This window comes from Rhincodon typus, chromosome 23 (assembly GCF_021869965.1).
Source record: "Rhincodon typus isolate 14 chromosome 23, sRhiTyp1.1, whole genome shotgun sequence".
NCBI classification, from domain to species: Eukaryota; Metazoa; Chordata; class Chondrichthyes; order Orectolobiformes; family Rhincodontidae; genus Rhincodon; species Rhincodon typus.
In genome coordinates, this window is record NC_063354.1 from 41530747 (window position 1) to 41556173 (window position 25427).

The window sequence follows — 25427 nt, forward strand, 5'->3', positions numbered from 1 at the left end:
TTTGGGGCCTTGGATGGAAGTGAGAGGGAGGTGTATGGGTGGTACGTGAGGGCTAAGGGGACTCTATCCGTATTGCTGTTGGGTGGAGGTAGTTTGAGGGCAGAAGTGTGGGAAATGGAGGAGATGTGGTTAAGGGCATCCTTAATTACAGAGTGGGCGGGGAAAATTCCGGTTCCTAAGGTAGGAGGATATCTGGGATGTCCTGGAGTAAAACACCTCATTCTGGGAACACATGCAGCGGAGATGGAAGAATTGAGAAAACTTTCAATTCCCCAGTCCCCAACACTCAGCTTCGCGATGGACTTACAGTCCCTTTACACCTGTATCCCCCACACAGACGGCCTAAAAGCCCTCTGCTTCTTTCTCTTCCATAGGCCCAACTAATCCCCCTCTACTGACACTCTCATTCGCTTGGCAGAACTGGTCCTCACCCTCAACAATTTTTCCTTTGGTACCTCCTACTTCCTACAAACCAAAGGGGTGGCCATGGGCACCCACATGGGCCCCTTTGTAGGATTCTTGGAACAGTCCCTTTTCCACAACTACACCAGGACCATCTCTCACCTCTTTCTCTGCTATATTGATGACTGCATCAGTGCTGCCTCGTGCTCCCACAAGGAGCTCGAGCAGTTCATCAATTTCGCCAACACCTTCCACCACACCCTCATATTCACCTGGACTATTTCTGACACGTCCTTCCCCTTTCTGGATCTCTCCATCTCCATCTCCGTCTCCGGAAACCGACTGACCACTGACATCCATTTCAAACCCACTGACTCCCACAACTACCTCGATTACATCCCCTCTCACCCACCATCCTGCAAAAATGCTATCCCATTCTCTCAGAGATAGCAAGAACTGCCGATGCTGGAGTCAGAGATAACACAGTGTGGAGATGGAGGAACACAGCAGGCCAGGTAGCATCAGAGGAGCAGGAAAGTTGATGTTTCGGGTTGGGACCCATTTCTGAAGAAGGGTTCCGACCCGAAATGTAAACTTTCCTGCTCCTCTGATGCTGCCTGGCCTGCTGAGTTCCTCCAGCTCCACACTGTGCTATCCCATGCTCTCAATTCCTCTGCCTATGCTGCATCTGGTCCCAGGATGAGGCGTTCCACTCCAGGACATCCCAGATATGCTCCCACATTAGGGACTGTAGCTTCCCCCCGCCTCTGTAATTAAGGATGCTCTCAACTACGTCTTCCCCATTTCCCACATTCTACCCTCAAACCACGCCCTCCCAACAACAATAAGGATGGAGTCCCCCAGTCCTCCATACCACCCCACCAACCTCTGAATCCAACACATCATCCTCTGACATTTCCACCATTTACAATCAGACCCCCCCACCAAAAAGATATTTCCCTCCCCACCCCTGTCCGCTTTTCACAGGGAGCGCTCATTCTGTGACTCCCTTGTCAGCTCTACACTCCCCACCTACTTCTCCATCACACCTGTTACCTTTCCCTGCAACCGCAGGAGGTGCAACACCTGCCCCTACACCTCCCCTTTCCCTTCCGTCCAAGGCCCCAAACAACCCTCCCAGATCCGGCAGAGATTCGCCTGCACTTTCTCCAATCTGACCTATTGTATCTGTTGCTCCCAATGTGGTCTCGTGTATGTCGGGAAGGTCAAAAGCAGACTCGGGGACCAGTTCACAGAGCATCTGCCCTCTGCACACACCAACCAACCCGACCTTCTAGTTGCCATCCATTTTAATTCCCCCTCCTGCTCCCCTGGTGACATGTCCATCCTGGGCCTCCTTCACTGTCAGATTGAGGCTAAACGTCAGCTGGAGGAACAACACTTGATATTTTGCCTTGGAAAATTACAGCCCAATGGACTTAATATTGACTTCACCAGCTTCAAAATCCCTCCACCCTCCAGCCTTATCCCATGTCCAGCCCTCCCTGTCCTCCTCACCTCCCTGACATGACCCAACCTGTCCATCTTCCTACTCAACTATCTGCTCCACCCTTCCTATGGACCAATCACAATAATCCCCTACCTGTATCCACTTATCACCATCACTCCTACCCTTCCACTAGCCCCACACTCCTCTGTTTATTTCTGGGCTCCCATCTCCCTCCCCAGTCCTGATGAAGGGTTTCAGCCTGAAATGTTGATTTTCCTGCTCCTTGGATGCTGTCTGACCTGCTGTGCTTTTCTACTTCACATTTATTGACTCTGGCATCCAGCATCTGCAGTTATTACTGTCTCCAAGTCGTTTGCTTTTTATTGCTTTGAAGAAAAGAAAAATTTGCATTTCACATTTCTCCTTTCTCATTGCCAGGAAAACCTTTTGCAGCCAATGACGTCATTTCATAAGAGCAGACAAAGGCCATTCAGCGTCTCGAGCCTGCCTTGTCATTTAACGAGATCATGGTTGATCTGAATCCTTAATTCTTCTTTCCTGCCTTTTCGCCATAACTGTTGATTACCTTACTCATTAAAACTCTACCTCACCTCTCTAGTGATAGGTATTATTGTGTTAAGGTGGCACAGTGGCTCATTGGCTATCACTGCTGCCTCACAGCGCTGGGGACTTGGGTTTGATTCTAGCATTGGGTGTGACTTGTGTGGAGTTTGCATATTCTCCCTGTGTCTATGCGGATTTCTGCCAGGTGCTCCGGTTTCCTCCCCCAGTCCAAACATGTGCAGGTTAGAGTGGGCTGGCCATGCTAAATTGCCCCATAGTGTTGAGGGAAGTGCAGGCTAGGTGTGTTAGTCATAGGAAATGCAGGGATAGGGTGGGATACTCTTCAAAGGGTCGTTGGAGACCTGATGGGGCCTTTGGCTTCTTTCTGCACTGTATTGCATTGCATGATTGTATTTTTTTTTCCCTCTTGCTTATTTGGTGATTTTGGATTGCTGTTAGTGCCTTCCACCATGAAGACTCACGCAAAACATTGATTCAATTCCTCTACAATTTTCTGTTTCCCCATTATTATTTCCCCTAACTCATTTATTTACTTTAAGAAGCTCTTGCTGTCCACCTTGATATTACTTGCAGACTTACGCTTAAAGTTTATTTTCACCACCTTTCTTATTTTTTGGTCACCTTTTGTTGCTTTTTAAAACTTTCCCATTCCTCTGACTTACCACCAATCATTACTACACAGTTCTGAGAAAGCGTCACTAGACCCGAAACGTTAACTCTGTTTTTTCCTTCACAGATGCTGCCAGACCAGCTGAGCTTTTCCAGCAACTTTGTTTTTGTTCCTGATTTACAGCATCCACAGTTCTTTCGGTTTTTATTACTACACAGTATGTCTTTTTCTTTAAATTTGAAGCTATCCTTAACTTGTCTGGTTGACCGTGGTTAGCTTATCCCTTTCCTAACTGGAGTATATATTTGCTATGAGGTCAGGAATGTTTGCCATGGACCTGGAGTCACATATAGGCCAGATTAGGTAAGAATCCTAAGGGACATCAGTGAACCTGATGGATATTTAAACAATAATTCAGGGTAATGCCATGGTCAATGTTATTCAGACTAGTTTTTTTTTTAAATTTCAGATTTATTAACAAAGTTCACATTCCAATAATTAGCATGGTGGGATTTGAACTCTTGTCTCAAGGGTATTAACCTAGGTCCCTGGGATGACTCATCCAGAGACAATACCACTACGCCACCACCTTCCTCCAGCCTGAGCTTTAGACCCAGATTATCTATTATTTCTTCCACTGTGAAGATAAACACAAAATGTTTGTTTAATTCCTCTCAAAATGCCACATCCAGCTCTTTCTTGCAGTCCCATCAGTTAGCCACAACATTAACTGGACTGGATGAAAACTGTTTCGGTATTGTTAAGGGATAACCATACTTACTGGGAACTCTGTTAATGGCTCGAAGCGGTCGCAGTACCCTCACAGTACGCACAGCGGATAGACTGACATTCTGTAGGTCCAGTGAATACTCTAACATGCTGGAAAACAAACAGAAGGATAACCATTATGGGCCATTCACAATAATAGACAAGGTAATGGGTGTGAGCCATCATTCATTTCTCACACCACGCCTTTCCCAACATTTCTGTAACATCAGCATGTTTCACGTTCATGTTGTCTGCTTTACTGTACAGGAAAGTGAGAAACAAAAGAAAACTGTTCAAATTCAGTAAATCAGAACCACGGCCAACATATTTGCAACACATGCATTTGCACCTGAAATAGGGACAAGGTTAATGTTCCAAATGCGAACTTTCATGGGAACTAGCAGACCGATGCTTAAGAGGCCTCCTCTATGGTTGGAGTTGCCAGCTCTGGTTAGAGAGTTTTCAACATTGACCACTAATCACAACCTATTTCTCCACCCCCCATTTCCTGGCACACTCCACAGAGAAAAGCGAATGGAATCTTTGTCTTTTAATTAAACTGAACTGCTAGTCAAACAGGTTTTGTTTGCTCATTCCAATATTTTTATGACTGAGGAATGTTCAAAGACATTGTAGACTCCCCTAGGATGATTCTCTTGCTGTTGTTCACTGTGCTGCCCAGATCAGTTCTGGAGAATTGGCAACTCTATTGAAGAAAGAAGTGGCACCACCATAGATACAGGCTCAGGGCACTTTCTCAAAGGGTTCATCACTCAGGAAGTGATTTTAAGCTGGAATTGACATGTTTGTATCACTTGCTACATGAAAGAACAGCACACAGCATTTTATCAATGGCCACCAGGGAGGAAGTTTCATTCATATGGCATCGTCTACAAGCTCAGCTGGTCCTAAAGTGTTTCACAGCCAATGAAGTACAGCCACTGCTGTAATGTAAGAGTCAGAACAACCAATTTGCACAAAGCAAGCTCCCACAAACAGCACTGCGTAAATGAGACCATAATTGTCATTCCTGATGTTGAGAGAGGAATAAATATTGTCCAAGACATTGGAGGGAGCTCCTTTGCCCTCCTTGAATCTCATGGGGTCTTTTCACATGACAGAAAAGACAGGGCCTTGGTTTAATCGCTTTTTTAAAAGACAGCACCTCAGACAGTGCAGCAGTACCTCATGGGGCTGGGTGTTAATGTTAGAGAACTGCTGAGAGGCCTGTGTTACTTTAATGGGGGAAGGGGTGGGTGTGAAAGAATGTAATCCCTTACTGGCCAGCATTGGGTCTTCTACAGAACGCAGACCCTGCTGGTTCAGAAATCCCACCCTCTGGGAGCTGCCAGCCAATCAGAAGCTGCTGGCTCTCCAATGGTGGAACAGGCATAAGGAGTGGTAGTTGGTGTAGGTAAATGCTCCAAAACCCAGCCTGAGGATTAATACTGGATCCCTGGTCACAAGGGAGTGGGGTGGGATGGGGGTCATTGTAAATGGTTCTCCAGGGACTAGGGGCAGAGGGCTCAGAGGCAAGAGTGAGGTGGAGGAAGTGGGGTAAGACATCTACATCCCATGATTGGATGCTTGTCAATGAGACCCTTCTATCGAGTTGGTAGTTTCTGGGGGCCTGGGATCACCATGTGGCTCCCATTTAATCTCAGAGTCACCACTAAATTCTGGTGTGACTCTGTATTAATTACTTTCACTGATGACCGTGATTGACATTGTGCTGCAGTGGGCTGGTTCCGGGGTCAGGTCCTTTCTGACCCCAACTTAATTAAGGGCAGTTTTCCTGACACTAGGAATCCAATACAGGAACTGCCGAGCAATTCTCCAGATGGAGTCTAGATTAATTGACTTGAATAGGATACATCTGTTTTGCAAATATTGCACTGCAGGATTTGATTTGATTTATTATTGTCACATGTACTGAGATACAGTGAAAAGTATTGTTTTGCGTGCTAACCAGACAAATCAAAGCTTACATAAGTACATCAGGGTAAAAGAATAGAATGCAGAATATAGTGTTACATCTATAGAGAAGGTGCAGAGAAAGATCAGGTATAATATATGAGAGGTCTGTTCAAAAGTCTGATAACAGCAGGAAGAAGTTGTTCTTGAATCTGTTGGTATGCCTCATTGAGGACATTGGTACAGACAGATTGTGAGGTTTCAACCAAACATTTCTCCCTATTTTTACCAACAGCTCATAAACAGATTGAGATTTTAGTTTTCTAAACAGTGAGGGTATATTTCCCCCACTCCTTCTGTTGGTGGATTCTGATTTTGTAAGGATTATCACAAGACTATCATCAAGTTAAACCAGAAGTAGGATTTATTTCAAAAACTCTTAGATGGCAGGGAATACTTTGCAAGACAGGAATGCTTACAAAACATACATTGGGAGATAGAATTAGAAACAGTAAAGAAGCTATTCTATTGGTAACTAGTACAAAACAACCAAAGGTGACTGAAATAACTCCACAAAGGCCAGTATCCTGTCACCAAGTCACGCTTCATTTACACATTCATAGTATATGACACTGATCCAGCTAGTTTAGAGCTTGCTCTTAGAGTAAACAGAACCCCTCACACTCCTGTTTATACCTGTCAGCCAGGACTCGCTGATTAGACCAGGTTAGCAGCCCCAATCAGGGACCTCATATTCTATGAAGTCCAACACAATAGATACCAGTTTAACAATGCCCTTGCTTTAAAGGTAGAGTTGATAAGCCCCAGACTGGAGCTGGCAGGCTAGAAATCCTTTGTGAGGATGGTTGATGGGCTAGCCAACAACTGAAAACTTACAGTTCCTTTTCCAAAAGTCTTTTGAGGAAGTTTTGATGTAATATATCTTCTGCTTCACTGTTTTGATGGAAGAAAGTTGATTATTTCCAGATAGTACAAAAACACATGGTTGGTCCTGTTTTACAGGCCAGAATATTTTCTTTGAAGGCCACAGTTAGATTGATGTGGACAATAAATGTTGTATGGCTCCTAAACTGTCTGCTATTTCAAAACTGTATGGGTAAAATGATGACAAACGTAGAGAATGCTGGAGAAACTCAGCAGGTCTTGCAGCATCTGAGAAGAGAGAAACAGAGTTAATAGAGTTATCGTCATACAGCATGTAAACTGACCCTGTGGTCCTACTCATCCATGCCGACTGAGTTTCCCAAACTAAACTAGTCCCATTTGCCTGTACTTGGTCCATATCCCTCTAAACCTTTCCGATTCACTTACCTGTTCAAATATCTTTTAAATGTTGCAACTGTATCTGCATTTACCGCTGCCCTTGGCAGTTCATTCCACACATGAACCACTTTCTGTGTGAAAAAGCTGCCCCTCAGGTCCCTTTTAACTCTTTCTCCTGTCATGTTAAAAATATGCCTTCTCATTTTGAACTCCCTACCCTAGGGAAAAGACCTTTGCTATTCACCTTATCTATGCCCCTCATGATTCTATAACCTTCTATAAGGTCACCCCTCAACCCCCTACACTCCAGTGAAAAAAGTAGCAGCCTAACTAGCCTCTCCTTATAACTCAAACCCTCCAGTCCTGGTAATATCCTTGTAAATCTTTTCTACACCTTTTCCAATTTAATAATATCCTTCCTATAAAAGACCAGAGCTGTACACAGCACTCCAAAAGTGGCCTCACCAACATCCTGGACAAGCGCAACATGGTGTCCCAACTCCTATATTTAATGGCTGAGCAATGAAGGCAAGGGTGCTAAATGCCTTCTTCACCATTCTGTCTACATGTAACACCACTTTCAAAGGAATATGTACCTGAACTTCTAGATCTCTCTGTTTGATAACAATCCCCAGGGCCCTAGCATTAACTGCATAAGTCCTGCCCCGTGTTCGTCTTCCCAAAATGCAACACCTCGCATTTATCCAAATTAAACTCAGTCTGGTCTTCTTCAGAACCGAGTTCAATCTTTACAGCTTTCGCAGTATTTTGCCTTTATTCGTGTGTTAAAAAATGTAGTTAGATTCAGTGTGATGGGAATCATGTGACCGAGCCTGCTCAGTGAATGAAGCAGTTACCATCAAAATGAAGGCTTTGCAGATAGCCAACTGTCTTTGGCCTATTCGAGAGGTTTGCTGGAAAGTGAGGGACATATTCCACTGCACAGGGTCTTTTCTTGGAGAAAATCATCTCTGCAGCAGATTATAACGTAAATAAGTATTGCAGACCCATTCAAAGTTACTTGGAGTGATGCTTGTCTGGCTGCCATTGACTTCTAAGAAGTTTCTGGAAGGTTATTGTTAAGGCCAGGTTCTTCAATGTGTTTTTAAAGTAGACACTAAATTATATATGTGAACGTGTATCAAAGTTGTGTTTCGTTATTCCATTTGTTACAACATGCTGGAGAACAATGGAAAATGTTCCGTGCTGGTTGCAATTTGACCTCTGCAAGCCCATTAGAATGATACAGGTGAGGCAGTGCTCTGAGACCTCACTGTGTCGCTTTCAGACCCAACACAGGATGTGAACTGGGCCCTTGGTGTATTTGATTCTTTTCCAAAAACACAAACTCAGGAATGTGTCATGACCTTTCACCCAACAGCTGCAACAAAAACCGTAGTGTCAAAGGTTTTGCATTTCCACGTTGGGTCACCTGTTGTAAACATGATCAGAGGCTTCCTGTTGTTCTAATGGTGGTGGACCAACACAGTCCTGCTCCTCAGTGGTTGTGGACACTGTAACTCTGGAGGGTTCACCTCATGCACACAGCTATTTGGCAGTTTCTACCTGTGGTAAGGTAATAATTTATTTAAGCCTTTGCCCAGGCATTCAATGTACATCATTAATACACTTGTGGCCAATCCTAATGAGCAGAAGCTCTCAACTGCTTGTGATGTGTTTTCAACCACAGAATATTGTGTTTCCATGGTGACTGTCGGCACTTAGCCCTGGTTTGAAAGACAAAAATATATGTTTTTGTCACTTTTATTCTGTTGCCAGGTATCATTATTCCATTGGAAATGCTTGTTATTTCCACCGCAAATGCCAATTATTAATTGTTTACTACGCAAATGCAGCTTTCCACATCGAAAATGCATAATTACTGCAAATATAAATTGATGAGTCCCTGAAGTATTTTGCTTTGGTGTCAGCAGGTAGCACTCTTGCTTTTGCTAGAAGGTTGTAGGGTCAAGTTTCATTGCAGAGACTTTTCAAAGCTGTGAGGTATACAGTTACAGACTGCTCATCACCAGGGGCCTTTGAGCTAAGGAATAACTACATGACAACAGCCTTCTGATTGGCTTCAGAAACATGGGTTCCAGGCTGTCACTCCACTGCAGTAGAGAGGGAGTGCTGCACTGCCAGAGATGTTACTCCTCAGACAAGATGTTAAACTGAATCCCTGTCTTTCCCCCTGTATTACTATGTCATTCGTGTTACATATCACCCCAGTGATTTCTTCCAATGAATCTGAATTCTTTTTCAACAAACACTCTGGTGTGAATGTTAGTCCACAAGGTAACCTGTTCAATCTGTAACTCCCAAAAAGGTGTGAGAAAGGTTGTCAGCTTTACAGAATCATACAATGCAGAAGAAACCCTTCAGCCCATCGAGTCTGTACCACCAACAAATTACATTCAATCTACACTAGTCTCGTTTTCCAGAACTCAGTTCAGAGCATTCAATATTATGACATTTCAAGTGCACATCAAAGTTGTGACATTTCCCATCTCAACTACTCTCCCAGGCAGTACATTCCAGATCCCCACCACCTTCTGGTGAAAACGCTTTCCCACAAATCCCCTCTAAATGTCCTGACTTTCATCTTAAAATTATGCCCCCTTGTTATTGACCCTTCAACTAAGGGGAACAGCTGCTTTCTATCCACCCTGTCCATGCCCCTCAAAATCTCATACATCACTATCAGGTCCCCCCTCCACCTTCTCTGCTCCAAAGAAAACAACTTGAGCTTATCCATCCTCTCTTCATCGCTGAAATGCTCTATTCCAGGAACGTGCTTGGTGAATCCACATTGCAATCCTTCCAGTGCAATCACATCCGTCCTACAGTGCAGTCAGCAGAACTGTACTCCATATTGAACCCCACACCCCCGCCGCCCCCCCCCCCCACCCTGCTCTTATCATCTATGTCACAACTGATAAAAGCAAATGTCCTTCCTCTGTGACTTCTTAACTACTCTATTAACCTGTTCTGTCACCCTCAGGGATCTGTGGACAAATACCCCAATATCCCTCTTGTTCCTCTCAGCTTCCTAATGACCTGACATTCATTAAGTCCTCCCTTGTCTTGTTTCTTCTTTCAAAATGCATCATCTCACACTTATCAGGATTAAATTCCATCTGTCACTGATCTGCCCATCTGATCAATTTGTTTATATCCTCCTGTGACCTAACATCTTCCTCCTCAATATTCACCCACCTGGCCAATGTTCGTACCATCTGCACACTTGCTTATCATTATCCCTAACACTCTCATCTATGTTGTTTATATATATATGTCATAAGCGTTGGTACACCAATGGATACCGGCCTCCAGTCACACAAACAGCCTCCTACCACCACCAAAGGTTCTGAGGAAGGGTCACCGGACCCGAAACGTTGACTCTGTTTTCTCCTTCACAGATGCTGCCAGACCTGCTGAGCTTTTCCAGCAACTTTGTTTTTGCTTCTACCACTACCCTCTGTCTCCTACCTCTGAGCCAATTTGGGATCCAACTTGCCAAATTACCATGGATCCCGTTTGCTTTTATCTTTTTTATCAGTCTCCCATGTGGGACCTTGTCAAAGGTTTTGCAGAAATCCATTTAAACTACATCAGTGTACAGTAACCTTTCTGGAGTTTTCATTCAAATGTAATTACCAGAATCTACTGTGCACCTCCAACTTCGGTGAATTGCTTGTTTTGCTAAACTTTCATCCACTGGAGACATTAGATGAGTATCACACTCTACCATTTTATGAAGTTGAGCTGGATCCAGACAGATTCTTCTTGAAGCTTTAAGTGTGGGCAGAGTAACCTTTCCTGATCACCATCTCATACAATGTGGAATTACTCCTTAACTAAGCATAGGAACTACTTCTTCCTTAACTTCATCCAGGGAGTGGGTGTGGTGTGCTCCCTCGTGTACGATCGAGATTGGGTTTGCATTTTCCTTGATGGTAATATGGCATTCTGCCTTCCATTTCCCCAAACCTGTAAATAGTCTTGAGAACTCATTTTGAAATTCACTTCCTAGATGTGCAGCTGCAATCTTGTTGACCTTGTGAATTCATTTCAGGGTTGAACATGCTTCTGCGTGCAAACAGAAATTCAGTCATTTCTCTTCCCTTATATCTGAGTTCTTAATGACATTGCTCCAGTCCCTGCAGTTTCATTGAGGATGGATATAATTTAATCTTTCTGAGCTATTTAAGCTGGTCTGACAACACAGAGGTACTCACTACAAGTATCCATTTTAAACTCTGTGATGTGCCCATTCACTTTCAAGTCTATATTCAAATATTCATTCCCAGAATTGTTTGTTCTCTCTCTAGCTTTGTGTCTTTTTTCCACTTCTAGAGCCTGCCTTGGTATTGCAGACTTTCTCTGCTTGTTCACTGTACTTTGAATTGGAATTGTGCAGACTTTTCTAAAATATCTCACTCCAGCAGCTGCGTCATTGAGCTCCCTGTGCTTGGGCAATCATCCCATTTATGTGGCTTCTTCCCTTCTCTTCAAGAAAGTAGCTGGCATGCTTTCCTCTGCTTTTTGCAGGGAGTTACACTTTTGCGCACTTTCTCCCCTGCAGCCAATATGGAAACAGTTTACCTTATGTCTTCCATTCTGCTTCACTTCCTATTGTCTTCTGTCTCTGGAGCTCGGACTGCCTAGCGATCTGTACTGTTTTTACATGCACCAAATCCTTTTTGGCTTGAAGAACCAGGCCTGGTCTGAAACTCCAACCATGATCTGGTCATGTGTTAGTAGTTACTTCATATGCACCATTTGCTGTTGGCTGTTTGAGATTGTTTCTAGATGATCCTACTTTCTCTTTAGGCCTGTTTTCTTCGATTTGATCTCACACATTGCATTGTTAAATTGCTCCTTACACTGAAGTGTGCGTTGAATGCCCTCAGTACTTCTTCATTCGACAGAGTATTATTACTAATACCCTGTTGTGCAACTGCATCATTTGCAATGTCCCCACTGCATGCAGTAATGTATTAACCTGGACCTTTTGACCGTTTTTGTCCAACACTGACACTATTCTATACGTCATAAATCTTTTCTTGCAAACCTCTTGCTCTTGACTCTGGTGCATTCTGTCAATTATGTGGGATGGATCTGGGAAGAGGCAGATTAGTCTCCATCCTGCTCCTTCAACTGTGGCTACTTTGAGAGCTTGACTAAGGCAAATGTGGATGCTGAGTAACTGAGCAGGACAGCGATAGATACTGAAAAGATGCTAAAAAGACTGGTAGCACTCCAAGTAGGGTAGTCTCCCAGTCTCGACGGGCTGCATCCTAAATTGCTGACAGATGTAAGGGAGCAAATCATGGAGACATGGACGGAAATTTTCCAGCCCTGTCTGAACACAGGATTAGTCCCAGGGGACTGGAGGATTGCAAATGGGACTCGTTGTTTAAGAAAGGGACAAGAGATAACCCAGGAAACTACAGACCTGTCAGCTTGACATCCCCAGTGGGAAACACATGGAGGTTATCATATGGGTTAAGATGGATAGACACTTAGAGAAAAATAAGTGAATACTAGTCAGTCAACACAGCTTTGTCAAGGGCAGGTCATGTCTGACAAATTTGATTGAGTTCTTCAACGTGGTGACACAGGCAATGGATGAGGGTAGTGCTATGGATGTTTTATATTTAGACTTTCAGAAAGCATTTGATACAGTGCCACATGGCTGGTTAGTTGGCAAATTAGAAATGTTTGGAATGGATGGGTCCTTGGCACCATGGGTTAGCAGTTGGCTAAAAGATTGGAAATGGAGGGTAGGTATAGATGGCTATTTCTCAGATTGGAGACGAGTTGAAAGTGGTGTTCACCAGGGATTGCTGTTTGCACCCTTGCTTTTTCTGATCTATATCAACAATTTGGAGATGGGTGCTGAGGGAAATGTTTCTAAGATTGCAAATGATACTAAGCCAGGGAGAATAGTGATATGTGAGGATAATGCTGAGTGACTTCAGAGGGATGTTGACAAGTTGGCCAATTGGGCAGATGAATTACAATGCACAGAAATATGAGGTAAAGCATTTTAGTAGAAGAAACATAGAGAAACAATATTGGCTGAATGGTACAATTTTGAGGGGAGGGTCTTCGAGCTTCAGTGCATAATTCTCTGAAGGTGGTCAGGCAAGTTGAAACAGTTGTTCAAACGTTTTATAGGATCCTTGGGCTTTTAATTTGAGGCATAATGTATAAAAGCAAGGAAGTGATGTTACGCCTCTACAACTCATTGATTGGACTACATTTGGAGTATTGTGCATAATTCTGGGCACTTTATTTAAGGAAGGGTGCTAAAGCCCTGGAGAGAGCGAAAAGGAGATTTACTAGAATGACACCAGGAATGAGGGATTTTAGAAATGGGGAAAGATTAGAGACATTGGGTTTATTCTTCTTGGAACAGAGACGATTAAGATGTTCGTTATTGAGATGTTCAAAATTATGAACAATTTTGACAAGATAAAGAAGGATATTCTGTTTCCACTCATTGGTACGCCAGTAACCAAGGGTTACAATTTCAAAATTGTCAGCAAGACAGCTAGGAGTGAGATGAAGAGAAACTTCTTTACTCAGACAGTTGTTACGATTTGGAATGCGCTGCCTGGGAGTGTGGTGGATTCCATAGGAGGTTTCAAAACAGAGCTGGATATATATTTGAAAGGGATGAATTTAAACGGCTGTGGTGATAGATCTAGAGAATGGGACTAGCTGGGTGGCTGTTTCTGGAGCCAAGATAGACATGATGGGTTGAATGGCCTTCTACTGTCCTGTAAAATTTTATGATACTTTTGTACTGTCCTAAAGGTGCTATATGGAAGTAGGTTATTGTTGTATTAAGACTCTTGGTTGCTTTGTCTTCTTATTTCAAGTCAGAATCGTAAACTGTACTGACTTTATCTGTTCTCTTCCCTGACAGATACAGATCCAGAGGCTGATTCTAGATTAGGATTTAGCTGTGTCCTGGACAGCCCACATACATCAGCTGACCCTTGAGAGAAGCCCTCACATTGCACTTTGGCTTTGTCAGTCAAATATGCTTCTTCTATTTTTATATCTTTTTTAGGTCTTTAATGCTTTCTATCGTCATCTAATTGAACCAATTCCAGCTTGAATTACTGGCAGCAACTGTTTTTATACACAGAGTAACAACAGATTCCTTATGACTGATGTAACCACAAATTTCACACCCAGATAGATAAAATGTCCATGTCCTCAATGCACTGTGCGATTGGGTGAATTCACAGCCTGGCTCTCGGTCATGTTTGTTCTACTGTGGACCTATGGATTTTGAACTTTGCTTTGGTGGGGGTGGGGGGTTGGTTTGTCTTCAAGCTAGCAATGGTGTCAAAGGATGGTGGCGCTGTAAGTTAAGTGAGCATTTCCTATCTCCCTCTCTCACTGCCCCAAACATTCAGATAGCATCCTTCACAATCAATGTTGTAGTACAGGGGCACTGTTGTCATTTCATGCACAGCAAGATTCCATGAGCAGCAACCTGATAAAACCAACTAATCCGCTTTACTGATTTTGTTTGAAGGATTGGTATTAGTCAGGCCACAAATTCCTCTGCAAAATAGCACCATACATTCTTTGCCACCCACCAGACAAAGCAGGCTGAACCTCTGTCTAATGTCTTGGCTTCAAGGCAGCATTTCTGACAGTGCAGCACTCCCTTAGCGCTGGACTGAAGTTTCAGCCTAGATCTTGAGATACAGAGGTGGGAACGGGGGCCACTGACTCACAGCTGAGAGAAAAGCAGTGGGTGCGATGTGGCTCCTGAGGTCTGTTTCCAGAATCAGCGGGAGCTTGCATCCCTTTCCAATGGGAATTACGACATTATCTGAGGTATTCTGAGGCACTTAACTGGAAAAGTGTTGGGCCTCTCACTGAATTAAGGCTTGGGTAGATCAGACCCTCAGGCAGAAGCCAACAGCTTCTGCATCGACAACACTGGGTGTTATTTTACAGGGACCTCCTCAGCAGGTCAACAACAATTGTCCAGGGTTGGGTAAGGGGAATGGGTTAATTTTCTCAGGGAGGGAGGTGTTGGTCATTAGTGTGTTGATCGACAGGAAGGGCTGGGATTTGTCTTCCTGTGTCAAGTTCGCCTGTTGGACTCAGAGCACCTTTGAAGCAGAAAATATTCCCCACCCCACCCTCGGAATGCTGGAGGCCGATCCTGCAGGATTTGTCAAGCAGCGTCTCTGGGGCCACTTCAGGGTCTCCATTGGAAAGTTGCCCACAAACTAGGGCCTAACTGCAGGGAGGCAGAAGAATCTGAACCCTGGACCACCCCTTCCCGATAACATTGCTTCCCTGCCTTCAAACAGGCCTCTGTGGGGAGGAAGGCATTACATTTTTAACCAACAATTTGTATTAAGGCAGTGACTCTTAATGCCTGTGTATCAAAATGGATGCTGTTGAGTTGCTGTTTAATTTGGGGAGTGCAGGACTCTTGAGATGATGGATGTAAGGCACTTAGGAGGATCTAAGCAAATATATACCCTATCCAAGAAATACTTCCAATTCATTTCTGTGTGGCTCTGTTTTGATAAAAGCTCCGAGTCAAGCACATCTCCTTTCAACCGCATTAATAAATTGGTCAGTATTTCACAGTACATTCATTACAATCTCTTTCAACGTTCAAATGCCATTTGAGTTGAAAAGCATGAATCAATGAGAAGTAGACTTTTTATTAGCAACAATAACCCCTCAACAATCTGAAGTATCATTTTGGAATAACATCCTTCATTAAAAACAATTTTTTTTTTCATTATCTCACCTTTGAGAAAAGCTAAATGATGTCCAAGTGCCCAAGGCCCTGGCTTCAAAACAGGCCATTCATAATCGGGATTGGGCAATTGCTTAGCACTTTTTAATGTAGTGTTCAACCCAAGCTGTCATTTTCAAAATGAACATTTTTCATGGGGGGGTGGATGTTGCAAACATGGCCAGTATTTGCTGCTGATCCCTCCTTGGCCTTGAGCCGAGAGGCTTTACTGTTCCTTTCTGGAATATTCCAGCTTCACTATTTCTTTCTGGAATGGCATGGACCTTGCACAGTTCTGATGGCCTAAACACTTTTTCAGTTCTGTCAACTTGACAAGTTTTACACAAGCTCTCCCAGCTTAGAGATTCCATGATCCAGCAATATTTCAGCTAGAATGACAAGTTCCCCCAAAACTAAACCATGCTAAGAGAAAATGGTTCTCCCATCTGAGCTGAAATCCTGATTCTTCTCAAACGAACTGGTTCTGAAGCTAAATTGGTGGAATCTGGTCTGTGTGTAAACCCAGCAGTACAAACACCCCACCACAATGTGGAGGTGCCGGTGTTGGACTGGGGTGGACAAGGTCAAAAATTACATGACACCAGGTTATAGTCCAATAGGTATATTTGAAAACACAAGCTTTCAGAGTCTCGCTCCTTCAGGTGTCAGTGAGAGAGGTGGCATCAGACACAGAATTTATAAGCAAAAGATCAAAGGGTCATAGAACTGATGCGAATGTATTGAACAAACCTAAGATGGCTGTTAAATCTTTAATCAGTTAGAAAGGATTAATATGCAAATCTCAGTTACAGACATTTGACTGAAGCCATCTTGGAAATGATGCATTTAGGTCACTGTTCTAAGTGACTTTCTGACCTTTTAAAAGAAAGTCACCTACACAGAACTGACCAAAGTCTATCTGCCTCCATTTTAAAATCCAAATTCAAGAATATTAATATATGATATACATCTGGTGCAGAGATATTACCAACACACCATCCTGTACTATTGTCATGGGCAGGCAGCAAGAGTTGCTGGGAAGCAGTAAGTTAATCATTGAAGCATCGCTGAAGAGTTGAGTTCTGTGGGGTCTCTGACAGCTGTTTAGACATATGATAAGGAAAATAGGAAAGTAAATGGTGTTTGCTGGAATGTAAAACTGCAGGAGATGATAATGTAGACGTTAATGTAGAAAATAAATTTGTAGAGTATAATTTAAAAATCCATATCAGGCAATTAATCAGGTTTGTGGAACAGAAATTTCCACAGATCAGCTTTGGTGTGACGCAGAGGTTAGAGGGGAGCTATTATTTCCATCCAAATCAATATGGAGAAGCATAGCATTATCATTTTATATCATTATTATGTGAAGACAAGTTTTCTCAATTGATCTGAGTGAACGTGACCATGATATTTCTTTGTGTGTACTTCCTGTGATTGATAGTTGGTCTCATCTAGCTAACATTTCCTCAGTGAGAAAGCGACTCTGATCTAGATCACAAAAAAGGTGCGAATGGTGTACATCATGGCCTTTCTAAGATGGTGCAATATATATTGGGTAAGATGGGTGCGCTCAAATGAAGATGCTCCGATCACTTTTGAGGGGATCTGGTGCTGCAGGAACACCTGCCAACACTCTAAAACCCGGTCTAAAAAACCAGGACTATTTGGGTGTGGTAATGAGAGGAGATAGAATGGCACTTTGACAGGAGTCAGCATGTGCAGGAGATGACAAGGCTCAGGGGAAAACATTTTAAGAATGAAATCTTACGGTTGAACCCACTGATTGATAGCTTGTGTTTTAAATGTAGTACTCAATTCACTGTTTACTCAGGGGATTCACTATCTATATTCATAACCTAGGCACTCTAATAAATGCAAGACAGCTAATCCAAATGGATATCCACAATTTTTTTTGTCAAAAACAGTTCATACCAATGTTAAATTCAACGTAAATTAGGGGAATGGGAAGAGGTCACTTAAACCTTCAAGCTTGTTGCGTTAGTCTGTGATTGATTGGTATCTTAATCCCATCCACCCATTTTATTTTCACATTCTTTAATTGCTGAATAAAAATTTGAGTTTGGAAATTTTCAATTGAGAATTTAGCTTCAACACCATCTTGCAGGAGAGGCCTGCAACCTTTGCTCCACCACCCTCTGTTTGATATTGTTCCTGAATGGTCCTGCTCTCATTTTGCAAAGAGGCAATCTGCTTCCAAAGTGAGGTGGAGTGAGACTGCCTCCTGCAGGGAATCTTGCTGTTTGGTGGCAGTGTCAGATAGGACCCTGACTCACTCAGTAGAGATTTCTTGTACGTTATGGATGCAGTGCTGGTAAAAATTATTGTGTTCGCCTTACAACAGTCACGCAAATACCCTCTAAAATACAGCTCATTCTTACAAAATGAAAAACACATGGTTTGAAGCCCTGTTCAAGTGTTGTCAAAATGTTAAGTTACTTGAAATTTGGAAACTCTCCACATGTAAAGGTTTTCTTTTTAAAATCCACTGACAAATTGCCCTTCTGAAGATTAGGTCAGAAGCCAAAAATAACATTAGTAAAGGATTTTATAAAAAAAACTCATGTCCAGTTTTCCACTGTTATCTGTTCGCTGAAGCCAATGACTCATTCTGAGATTTAGATGTATTAAGTGTCAATACCTGACAACTGACTGAAATGTCTGTTATTTTATTGCTGGCATAGCAGCAAGCCTTAGTCAAGGCCCAACTCTGACAGTGAGCACTCTGTCTGGGTTGACAGTTGAATGCACTTCAGGGCAAGAGCAGTGCGGTGGAGATGCTGTCTTTTGAATGAAGTATTAACCGAGGCCCGTTTTTTTCCCTTTCAGGTCAATGTGAAAGATTCCACACAAGAGTCGAAGAAGAGAACAGTATTCTCGCAGTTTTCCGCCCACAGTTACCTCAGGCACAATCAGTCCAGAAATGTCTTTTCTGATCAGTAGCACATTGCACACAGCAAGATCCTACAATCAGCAATTAGCTGCATGTCCTACATCGATGAGGTAGGCCCAGCGGTGAGACTCATGACTCTGATGTTGGTGGGTCCGGTGTAGGCAGCGGCGATGAGGTGGCAGAGGACAATTGGCCCAGCAGCGAAAGATGGCACCTGAGGATCGGTGACTTTGATGTTGGTTGGGTCCAGTGTAGATGGTGGTGAAGTGGTGGAGGAGGGATGATGGCACAGGCATCATTGACCATGTCAGAAGTCACACAACACCAGGTTATTGTCCAACAGATTTATTTAAAATCACGAGCTTTCAGAGCGCTGCTCCTTCAGCAGGTGAACTTCACCTGATGAAGGAACAGCGCTCCGAAAGCTTGTGATTTTAAGTAAACCTGTTAGACTATAACCCGATGTCATGTGATTTCTGACGTTGTCCACCCTAGTCCAACACCAGCACCTCCATATCTTCATTGATAATGAGCTGGCTCAGGACTGATGGACTCTCTTTAAACTATATCTCTCCCTTTTCTCCCCCCACATTCTTAAATTATTCAAAATGGCGCCGAATTGTGGTGACAAATGAAAGCTGTATTTTTTGTACCTTTACTATTAAATACACATGACAATAAGATCATACATTTATTCAACTGCAGTGGTTACATTTCCAAGAAAATATTTAATCGGCTAAAGGAGTTCCTTGGAGCATCCTGAGGCCCTGAAGGGTGCTACATGAATGCAAGACTTTTTTTTTATCCCTGTGCTAGTAGAGACCAGAAGCAAAACACTCTCCAGTAGGTCATCAAAATATATATAGTGAGTACCTGGCAGAGTTTACTGCTGCTGTCAAATAGTAGGCATCGTGTCATTGTCAGGAATTATTTCATTTGGATCAGAAGGGTTATACAATGAGGATGGGTAGTGAGATAAAATTAACAGATTTTAAACAACAGCCAATGGCCAAAGAGTTTGTTTAAATGGAGGATAATGAATGACTGCCAGGGAATTCATGAGCTGGATATCAACAAGAAAATACAAAGATAGAAACTGAACAACCATGAGATGGAAATATTGCTTTAAATACAGAGAAAGTAGAACATAGAACTGTACAGCACAGGAACAGGCCCTTTGGCCCATAATGTTGTGCCAAACATGATGCCAAATCAAATTAATCCCTTTTGCCTGCCCTTGGTCCATATCCCTCCATTCCTTGCATATTCATGTGCTTATCTAAAAGCCCCTTAAAGGTCCTTATCATATCTGCCTCCACTATTACCCCTGGAAGTGCATCCCAGACTCCTAACACTCTCTGTATAAAAAACTTGCCCCTCACATCTCTTTTGAATTTTCCCCTCTCACCTTAAATACATGCCCCCAGTATTAGACATTTCAAATTTGGGAAAATGATTCTGACCATCAACCCTATCAATGTATCTCATAATTTTATAAACTTCTATCAAATCTCCCCTCAGCCTCCACCGCTTCAGAGAAAACAACCCAAGTTTTTCTAGCCTCTCCTTATATCTCATACCCTCTAATCCAGGCAGCATCCTGGTAAACCTCCTCTGCGCCCTACCTTACAGCTCGGCTCCTGGTAGTCCCAATAATTTAACCCATACCGTTTACTCAAAAATGTGAAACATGGATCTGAACATTTTCTTTTTACTGTTACACAACACATTGAGGTAACACGATGAAAGGAAGAAAATCTTGCCTCTATGTAGCACCTTTTACCACTTCAGGCCATTCCAAGGCGTTTTCCCACCAATCATTTACTTTTGAGGTGCAGTCATTGGCATGATTTTGAAAAGTCCAGTTTCTAGGCAGCAAGATCTCACAGTTATTGGGATTGCACAACCTCTTTTACTGATGAATTGTTTGAAGGATAACTATTGGATAGGGCAGTGAGGAGAGCTTGTATAGTGTCGTGGGATCATTGTGTCCAAAAGAGATGGCACTTTGGTTTCTAACCATGCAGCACTCCCCCTGTACTGAAAGTGTCAGCTCAGATGTCTGGAGCGGGACTTAAATTGCCGAAATCTGTCTTAATGGCCACTGAGCGATGGCTAATGCCAATAATAAAGGCAATGTCACCAACAGGGAAGCAAATTGTAGCAAGACCTCTCACCATCCCAGTCTGGTTTAGCGAATGACTGAACACTGCGCCAAATTCCTTTCTGAACCACAAGGCTCAGTGAGACACCAGGCAGGGCATTCACTCGCTGAACTTGCATGGTCACGTCAATGTCCCCATTGATGCTCTGCTGTGGGGGGGGCAAGAAAGAGAAAAACCCAAAGGGGTTAACAACACCTTTGCCTGAGACTGCCCTTCATGTTGCTTGAGCTTGTTTTCAAATCTGGTTGTGCTCTGTCAAAATCGATTGTTTTTGATGAAATCCAGATGCGAAAAGCAAAGTTTCTTACACGAAAACAGTAGTTCGAGCAGGGAAAAAGTGAGCAGGCATAATCTGGCAAGAGTCATGGGAAGGCAGTCAAATTCACCAAAACCAAGGGCTCCTCGGGCAGGCGTGTGTGTGAGATAGCCTGGCACCCGTGGGGAGCATCTGGACGTTAATTCACACTCCAATACTACATTCCCAAACCTTAGCTTGAGAGGGGGACCCAAACTGTGCCATTGCTCAAGGTGCTGGGTTTTATTTGCTAACAGACAGGAGAGCACAGCTGCAATTAATCAGCCATTTGCATTGGACTGGATTAAGTCAGAAAGCAATGTGATCCCCGAAGGGATCTCGAGCAATGGGGAAGCTCTCAGAACTCTGTGACCTACAGAAGAAAGAGAGGAACATGGGAGCTGACCTTTCAACTCTTTGAGTCTGCATCGCCATTCAGTGGCTGAGTTGTACCCTAACCCGATTTCCACATCTCTGTTCTTCCACCTTTAATACCCTTCCCAAATAAGAATCTATGGCCCAGTAGGATTATGGCAACTTGCATTATGGCAATATGGAGAACAAAACTGCGCACAGTATTCCCTGTGTGGTCTTACCAATGCCATCCCCTTGCAATGATGGCCAATATGCTGTTTGCCTTCCCAGCTGCTCAAATACATACACGCTGACTTTGTGTGTGAAGCAGGAACATTTCCAAGTTTCATACCTTTCTCAAATATTTTGCTTTTCTATTCTAATGACCAAAGTGAATACCCTCATGTTTCCCTACATTATCATCCAGCTGGCAGCTTCTTACCCACTCACTTAACCATCTATATCACTTTGTAGCCTCTTTGCATTATCTTCACAGCTTATCTAGCTTTGTATCATCTGCAAACTCAGATAAATCACTCTGTTTTGCCATCTAAAGGTAAATAACTGAAGCCTCAGCACTCAGTGATGCTTCACTAGTCACTGCGTGTCAACCTGAAAATACCCCTTTGATGCCTACACCTCACTTCCTATCCAATAACCAACTCTCTATCCATGCTAATGTATTGTCATCATTATATATCTTTTATGTAGCACCTTTCCAAATACCTTTTTGGAAATAGATCTATACCACATCTGCAGTTTTCATTTTATCTATCTTATTAGCTGGACCTTCAAAAAATTAAAATTCGTCAAACCCAATTTTCCTTAGTAAAACCATTTTGATTTTGATCATTCAGTGATTTTCTCATGGCATTGTTAAGGCTTCCTTATTATTAGAGGCAGCTCTTTCCTGATCATTGATGTCAGGCTAACTAGCCCGTGGGTCCCTGTTTATTCCTCCCTCCTTCATTCAACAACCATTGATACTTCCAATCTGTTTTCAGAGCATTCCAGGAATGTTGGAACATCCTGGCAATGACATCCACTATCTCTGTTGATTTCTTTTAGGGCCCTAAGATACCAGACCATCTGGTTCTGGAGCTTCGCTGGACATTAATTACCTTAGTTTCACTCACACAGCTTCTGTGCCAATATCAATTACCTTAATTTTCTTGTTCATTTTATCACCTCCTTATTTTTCATATGCAAGTTGCGTCTTTTCTTGTGGAGACAGACACAAAATATTTGTTCAATTTCGCTGCGATTTGCTTGTTAACCACCATAATTTCTCCTCAGCTTCTAGGAGACCAACAGTCTTCTTCTCTTATTCTGTATGATTTTATGTTCATATGTAATGGATGGACTGAACTTTCTTTGAGTTACTTTTAATGTAGTTATGTCATTTTTCAAATAAGAAGACTGAAACTTTACACTGTACTCCAGATGTGGTCTCACTGAGACCCTGCGCAGCTGTGATAAAACCTCCTTACTGTTATATTCCATTCCCCTTACAGTAAATGCCAACATTCCTTTTGCCTCTCTAAACATTTGCTGTAATTTAATGTATTATAAGCTTCTCCTTTTAATCAAAGACTATCCTTAATTTCCTGAGTAAATGCAAAATCAATGCCATTCTCGTCCAAGCAATTAGGGAGTATTCCAGTCACACTTTCCTGTTTTTCAATAGAATGCATTTCGTTGTACATTTTGAATTGCTTCTTTAAATGTTTTCCACCGTTTATTTATGGCGATATATTTTGCTCTATTTACGCAGTCAACCTTAGCCAGTTCTCTCTTCAGACCTATGTAATTTGATTTGTTTGATTTTAAAGTGCTTGTTTGTGATTGGAGTGCATCATTTTTAAACTCAACATGGAATTCAACAGTATTATGATCACTAGTTCCCAGTGGACCTATTACAATGAGACTACTAATTAAAGCTACCTCATTCCACAATGTGAGACTTGTGATAGCTTTATCCTTTAGTCACTTGCACAATGTGTAGGATCACAGAATCACAGCAGCATAATGGCACAGGAGGAGGTCATTTGGCCCATTGGGCCTGTACTAGCTCTTTAAATGAACATAACTAACCCAATTGTTGGAAATTGGTGTTCCCCTTAAACTTGCGATCCATCAGCATTCCTTGTTTGGTGTTTCCTGTGTAGCATGAAACCTCATTGAACTGTATCACATTAGTGACTAGCCTTCTGCAAATGTAAATAAATCTATAGTATATGTAAACAGAGGAGAGATCTTAAGGATCACTGATGTTATGGCTCACATCCATGATCTATCAGTGACCCCATTATCCATGTGGTATACTGAAAATTAAGAAAGTTTTGTTTTTCAAAGGAATGAAAGCTAACTGTCAAATGGAGGTGGACAAGGGGCCAATGGTCATCCTGGCATGATGGTTAGCTGCCCATGGTCGTGGGCAAGAGGGTTTAAACAGCTGATTGGCACATTAGAGATGGCCAGCCCCCAAAATAATGTATTTTAATAGAGAAAAGTGGGGAGAGAGGAGTACAGGGGTCAAGCCACCATCTTCTCGAGCGAAGACCAGGTGTCCCCTTGTATCAGCCCAAGGGAAGAACAAAGATGGCTGCCACCGAAGACCCGTGAAGACTACCTGGAAAGACTGTAAGACCACTAGGACATGGGATTGCACTGTTTCTACTCCTCCCTTCTACAGAATGGCTTCAGGGTCAGTGAGATTTTCTGATCTATCACAGGTTGTATATTTTCTTTCTTCACCTAATTAACGAATGCACCACATCTAAACTGATGTTTCTCAATAAACTATCAGAAAATTGCTACACATTGTTGACTGCCTATATAAGGTAACTGAGATCATGAGCCCCCTAAAATCAACACAATCTCCTGTTATTTCCCCAGACCCTTGTGCATTACGATAAATACTGTAATGACAAAAGAAGACTAGGAATTCCACAGTAAGTAACTCGCCTTCTGACTTCCCAAAATCAGTCTACAAGCTACAATGCACAAGTCAGAAGTGTGACTGGAATACTCCCTAATTGCTTGGACGAGAATGGCATCAACACATTCAAGAAACTCAACCCCAGTCTGTTTGATTGGCACCCTATCCACCACCTTCAACATCCTCTCCCTCCAGTACCGAGGCATACGTGTTAGGAACATGCACCATCTACAAATTACAGTGCAATGGCTCACCAGTCAGCTCCCAAATTTGCGACGTCTACCACCCTCAAAGAAATGGATAGCAGATGGAAGACTGCCATCTGCAAGCCCCCTTCGGAGCCACACAGCGTCCTGAATTGGAAATATATTGCTGTTTCTCTATTGCTCCTGGGTCAAAATCCTGGAACTTCTTTCCCAACAGTGCCTAATCACTTTAAACAGCACAATTAGATCATCCATTCCTGTTACATAAAATTTTGTGCAGGGGAAGCAATTCTCTCAGTAAAAGCCTGACACTTATTAGTTTCAGAGCATCATAGGAATTTACACCAAGGAGGATGCCATTTGACTCATCGTGACTGTATCAGCTCTGTGCTAGAATCATCTAATTGTCCTACTTTCTCCCTACGGCCCTGTGTATCCCTCAAATGCAGCTATTTATCCTCATTTCCTTTAAAAGATTGAATGGTCAGCTTTTCCTCAGTTATTATTCTGTGATCTACCATCATCCACTGCAGAAAAGGACTCCTAACTTCCTTACTCAGTGAGAATTTTAATTGGTGACCCATCACCAGAAAACAGAAAATGAACATTTTCCTTCACGCTATATGAGATATTGATGTTTGAGCTTTTGGAAAGGATAGATTACAGTACCTGGAAAGACAATAAATTCAGTTGTGAGATAACAAGGTGTAGAGCTGGATGAACACAGCAGGCCAAACAGCATCAG

General features: G+C 42.7%; 1 protein-coding gene across 1 annotated transcript in view; it reads right to left on the reverse strand.

Annotated features, from left to right (window-relative positions):
• LOC109919653 (voltage-dependent T-type calcium channel subunit alpha-1G-like) overlaps positions 1–25427 on the reverse strand; it is a 288516-nt gene that overhangs the window by 239357 nt on the left and 23732 nt on the right. Inside the window, exon 3 of the mRNA XM_048610895.1 lies at positions 3829–3926. Within this exon, the coding sequence (XP_048466852.1) occupies positions 3829–3926 (98 nt within the window). The remainder of the gene's footprint in view (positions 1–3828; positions 3927–25427) is intronic.